The sequence below is a fragment of the Oncorhynchus clarkii genome, chromosome 6, assembly GCF_045791955.1.
Source record: "Oncorhynchus clarkii lewisi isolate Uvic-CL-2024 chromosome 6, UVic_Ocla_1.0, whole genome shotgun sequence".
In the NCBI taxonomy this organism is placed as follows: domain Eukaryota; kingdom Metazoa; phylum Chordata; class Actinopteri; order Salmoniformes; family Salmonidae; genus Oncorhynchus; species Oncorhynchus clarkii.
In genome coordinates this window covers 76,534,887-76,540,886 of record NC_092152.1, presented here as the reverse complement: position 1 = coordinate 76,540,886, position 6,000 = coordinate 76,534,887, and the positions used below count along the sequence as shown (strand labels likewise).

At 42.5% G+C, this 6,000-nt stretch overlaps 1 protein-coding gene across 1 annotated transcript; it reads right to left on the bottom strand.

The window, feature by feature from the left end:
- Window positions 1–1,691: 1,691 nt before the first annotated feature.
- Window positions 1,692–4,761, bottom strand: LOC139412238 (probable ATP-dependent RNA helicase DDX28). The gene is given in 5 exon segments (XM_071159070.1): window positions 1,692–2,149; window positions 2,393–2,605; window positions 3,233–3,316; window positions 3,508–3,534; window positions 3,536–4,761. Coding segments are annotated over 5 exon segments (1,728 nt in total). The 5' UTR covers window positions 4,625–4,761; the 3' UTR covers window positions 1,692–1,834.
- Between the last annotated feature and the right edge of the window lie 1,239 nt (window positions 4,762–6,000).

Genomic DNA, 6,000 nt, shown 5'->3' with positions numbered 1-6,000 from the left:
CAGTATAACGAAGTGCATTGATAAGCACATTGTAATTACTAATCGAGTACGAGTACTAATCGTAATTACTAATCGAGTAAGACTGCTCCTAATATAGTAATAAAATAATATGTGTTGAACAAAAATATACACGCAGCATGCAACAATTTCAATTATTTTACTGAGTTACAGTTTAAATAGTCAATTTAAATAAATAAATTATCCCATAATCTATGTATTTCACATGACTGGGCAGGGGCGCACAGGCCCAACCACCCACTGGGGAGCCAGGACCAGCCAATCAGAATGAGTTTTTCCCCACAAAAGGGCTTTATTACAGACAGAAATACTCCTGTTTCACCAGCTGTCCGGGTGGCTGGTCTCAGACGATCCCGCAGATGAAGCTGGATGTGGAGGTCCTGGGCTGGTGTGATTACACGGTTGTGAGGCCGGTTGGACGTACAGCCAAATTCTCTAAAATTACGTTGAAGGTGGCTTATGGTAAAGAAATTAACATTAAACTTTCTGGCAACAGCTCTGGTGGACATTCCTGCAGTCAGCATGCCAATTGCATGCTCCCTCAACACTTCTGGCATTGTGTTGTGTGAAAAAACAGCACATTTTAGAGTGATCTTTTACTATCCCCAGCAAACAGATTTGTGAACACAATTTGAGAGAAATACGCTTTTTGTGTATATGGAACATTTAATTTCAGAACATGAAACATGGGACAAACACTTTACATGTTGCATATATATTTTTGTTCAGTGTAGTACTCCTGTAAGAACTCGTAAAAAGCTCAAGTCTCACTCAGTCTGGATGTGTACAGCACAAGGATGTCTACAGGTACATGTTTATGGTACAGCAACCTAGTGACGTTATATTTGGTGCAATTAAAGCAAACTCAATAAGTGAGAAAATATAGAGGCATATTTAGAAACCAGATTTCACAGAGATTTATTTTCACTCCGACACATTATCATGTTCAAACATCTTGCTTCCTCTAAAACAAGTAACCGCAGGCATCAATGGGATAGACTTCAAGGCTAGGGCCTGAATCCAACTTGACTGTAGATGAATGGACATTTCTACATATGGAGGTTTTAATGTCGTGCTTCGGTATTACACACAAAAGCAGAAACTGAGTGAAGACCACTTTCCAAAATGTAATATGCTAATGTGGGTCTACCTGTGGTTAGTGAGAAGAGACTAGCACCGTTGTCTCAGTGGCACCCTACCAGATACATGAAGGGTTATATGAGTTACTCTTTCTTTTAAGGAAATTATTTGAGTTTCTGGAAGGAAAAGTAAAATCGGTATTCCATACTTGTTCTAAATGTGTTTTTAGATTCTTTAACCTATGTTTTACCAAAACAAGTTAGTATGGCTGAGTTAAATTCCATAAAAGAAGGGCTTGCCCCATGTGGATGAGCATTAAAATAAGGCTATATTCGGCCATAGCCCTTCTCTGGTTATTGTATGACTGCTGTATGACAGGTCAAATAAAGTAAATACTGCCACCCCGTGATTACCCGTGAGAAGTGCTAACATGTGCCGCACACCTGCTGCTTGTAAAGAGGGCATGATTTTTGTACAGTACCAAAGACACTTCCTCTTTGGAATGACATGCGGTAACCATCTGGTTTAAAAAGAGAAGTCAGATCATAGTTCCAGTCTCAAACATGATATGGCATCTAAAAAGGTCAAATTAAAAGATGATCATGCCTGTGTTGGAGACAAAGGATTCAGTCTCACACAGCTGGTTTGGGCTATCCTGGATACAATCATTTTACTGAACAAATTAATCAAACAAGTTAGTTCTGCTTTGGTAATATCCTTATTTGTGGCAGACCCACTAGTAGAGCAACCCCTCTTCTTCCTCCTCCTCTTCGGCTGCTTTGGGCTCAGGCTTCCTGATGGAGGACTCCATCCCAGGCAGACTTGTCCTCCTCCGGGCAGCCGTCTCAATCTTCTGCACCAGCTCCACGTCCCAGGGGTGGGTGACGAAGCTGAGCACCTCCCCATCCTCCATACTCCCTACCCGGCCCACCCGCCCCGCCCGGTGGATGTAGTCCGTGTGGGATTCTGGGAAGTCGTAATTGACCACCAGACAGACCCTCTGGGTGTCCAGTCCTCGGGAAGTGATGTCGGTACAGATCAGCACGTCTACCTATAGGGATAGAATTTGAAACATAGCCTATAACGTGTCTCTGTTATTAATAACATGTTAGCTATGTGTTTTGTTATGATCTGTGGTCAATGTGTTATTGTTACTGGGTATATTTTTTAAGTGTTTCTTTATTGTGTGACATGGAGCTTGTCACACAATATGGACATGGATATTGTCACATGGAGTTTGATAAGGAATTTGAAACTGCATAAGCAGACAAAGTATTTTCTCGTCTCATATCACCTGTCCCTTCTGGAAGGAGTGGAAGATTCCAGCCCGGTGGGAGGCAGGCATCTCCCCCTGCAGTCGGACGTGTCTCAGCCCCATGTCCTCCAGGGAGTAGCCCAGCCAGTTGACTGTAGAAGCCCGGTTACAGAACACCAACACCCCAGCCGTGTCCTGCTCTGCTGCCTTCAGCGCCTGATGGAGCTCCAGAAGCTTGTCAGCTCCCCTCACCTGACCATGGAATAATATAGATTTGTTATATATAGTATACTATAAATTATATTCTATCATTTATACTTTACTAATTTAATACTATAAATTATATAGTAATTTATATTATTAAATTAGTAAAGTATAAATTACTAATGTAATTCATAGTATTCTGTCAAACTATTTTATTTTTAAAGTTAAATCGCAGGATTTGCTATGATGAATCGCGATTAATCGCAAATTCAGAATTTGCTCAATTTGAGCTGTAATAGATTTTTAGACAAAAAGCATTATGGAATATTGATGTTTTGATTTTGTCCAATGTAACGGTAAGCAAAATCTGATAAATTGATTAACTCTTTCTTTAACCTTGATTTGACATCGCAATGCTGTTTTTAGCTGTATAGATGTATTTTTAATGCCTTCAGACAATGTGAATAATCACAATTTAAAAAAAAGTGTGCACTAAAATGACAAAAAGTTAACTCCAGTTAACTGATCAACTTTGACAGCTCTACTATAAATACCTAAGTACTAGTACATGGTTTTCATATAGGCCCCATAGACACTTTACAATATTGAAGAACACCAAAGAAACAAAGCACTAATACCAAACCAATGAAAACAAGAAAAAAAAGTGGGGAATACCTTCAGGAAGGTCTGTTTTACATGTGGCATGAGGAAGTGAAGATTCTTGCTCTTGATGGTCACCATGCTGCCCAGGTCCGTCACCTATAAGAACAAGTCAGTCTCATTTTAATATGCATTTTTCCATGGGTCTCAACACATTTTACATAATGAGGCAGGAATATGCACTGCTTTTGACCAGAGTCCTATGTGGTAGTGCACTATAGTATAGGGAGTAGGGTGAATAGGGAGTTTGGGACGCAGCCAATGTAGGAAAAAGTAATGATAATGATGACCTGACTGAGAACCTCTCCAACCCCACCTTGGGAACGTGGCCCCCACCACCACCAGCTGGGCCTTGCGGGTGGGGCCGGGGCCCCGGGTCTCTGAGGGGTCACAGGCCACACGGGTCTGGGCCAGGATGCTCTCCAGCATGCCAGAGAAGCTGGGATCAAACATGGTGTCTGCCTCATCCACCACCATGAAGCTCAGCTCCCCCAGGTCTAGATAGCGTCTCCGCAGGGCCTTGACGAGGGCACCAGGTGTGGCCACCAACACATCTGGGGGACCCTTGGTGAAGGCCAACTTGATGTTGCCCACACCTCTCCCACCTCCCACTGTCTTCACCATCAGCCTGAATGGGCCACACAGGCTCCTGGCCACAGCTGAGACCTGGTCAGCAAGTTCTTTAGAGGGGACAATGATAACAGAGCGAGTCCTGGGTGTGGTCTCTATAGACTCGGAATCTGCTGCTTTCTCAGCCTGTAGTTTGTGAATGACAGGCAACAGGTAGCTCAGGGTTTTGCCGCTGCCCGTCTCAGCTGCGCACAGGATGTTGTAGCCTTTCAGGAGCTTGGGGATGGTTTGTAGTTGAACGGTTGTAGGGCGAGTTATGTTGTCCTTGCCCAAAGCCTCCACTAAGTCCAGGCAGAGGTGAAGGTTGTGAAATGTAATAGGTTTACTCTTCTCTTTGAGTTTGTCACCCTCCTCATCCTGGATTTCAGTGACAACGGGTGGAGTACGCTGAGTGTTGTTAAACGTGAAGTAGTCACCAAATGATCTGTTGTGTTTCCATCCTTTGGAGGAGAGATGGGAATGCTCAAATTTCCCAAGTGTGTAGCCTGCGGACTGATTCAGTTCTGGGTTCTTGCTTTTGATTAGGAGCTTGCCAGCCTTGATGGTGATGACTTTGTTCTTGCCTCTCACTTGCTTCACATTTTCTACCTGCTCCTGCATGTGTTTGGGAATGCGAATGACCACAGGCTGTGCTGTGGTTGACATGGGATGGACAGTACAGGCTGAACTGATTGTACCATGAATACATGCTAGTGCTCTGAAATGACCCGAGGACGAGTAGTTGTGTTTTGATATCAACGTAAACAACACTGAGTAGCCGACCTTCACAGACTGCATTCTGATGGTAAGATGGCTAGGAGGAATCAGCTGGTGCACGTCTTCACCAAAAAATAGACAATATCGTTTCTGTTGTATTTCATTATAGTGTATAATTTATCAAATGCTTCCGTGAAATACGTTTTTACCGGACTGTATTTTTTTTCAAACATTTAATTGCACATGCGTCGGTGGCGAATAATGATGACGTCGATCTGTCGCAAGAGATGACGCCTTCCTTATAGAATAGAACGGGATGCCCAGATATAAATCGAATATATGGTAATGAAACAGCAGGGAGCAGGTCTCGAACCCTCGACCTTCTAGCCCAAGGTCAGGCGCACTATCGACTGTGCCGCAAAAACATGCTCGTGCGGCAGAGTCGATTTCCGCTGTTATAAACCCAGGGTCGTTACAGTATCTAATGGACATTTCAACAACAACAAAAAATGCTCTCCAGTTGTTGTTTTTATGACATTTTGCTTTTTAGAAAGATAGATGTAATGTACATTATGGAACGTTTTTAATAGTACGTGTCGGCTACCGGTGTGGTACTCGAATGGAACAGGGTAAAATTTGTGTTTCAATACTGGGTCAATTGTTCAATTCAATTATGCATGTATCTGTCTTAAAACCATTTTGATATTGATCCTTACTAGTATGGTTAAACTTTGCTGTGTACGTATGTGTGGTAGACTAGTTTGATGAGCTTCTATCCGTGCTCTGCCATGATGATACATGTACTAAATCGTTATTGTAGACTATTGTACTGAAGAGCCACTGACAACCTGTGGACCTTTTTTGGCATTCTAAATCCCCAGCCCATACCTGTTTGAACTATTTTATAATCATTTATATTAAAATCGATATTTTGCGATAACCTTATGGTGACTTCCAGGACCAGTGCCCATTCAGGTCTTCTTTGACACTGCTGACCTAAAAGAACATACTTCATAAAATAGAATAGACTTGTACATTTATCCACTAAAAAACAAACAAGAAAGTCATACATGTATTGAACTTCTCTCCACCCTAGATCAAAGCCAATGTGATGGTACAACCCACATGATGAGCTCATAGCTCTATTCACCCTGGACCTGATGATGAGGATTGCCTCTGATGATCTCTGTGGTTCAGTAATTACTGATCTGTCACCAGTATTGATCCCTCACCAGGCACAGTTCCCATGCTCTGAATGAACCGGTTGTCTGATTGATTTTCTGAAGCGTCAGAACATCACACATACGCTGCCAGTAATAGGGTGTCTGACTGTGTCACGTGTTGACTGTTGGTTCAAGCATTGGGCAACACCCTGACATTGCTATCCAGAACAGTACTGGTGTCAAAAAGAGGAAAAATAGAAGAGCTTTGACAGTATTAGAGAGAACTACGGGAAA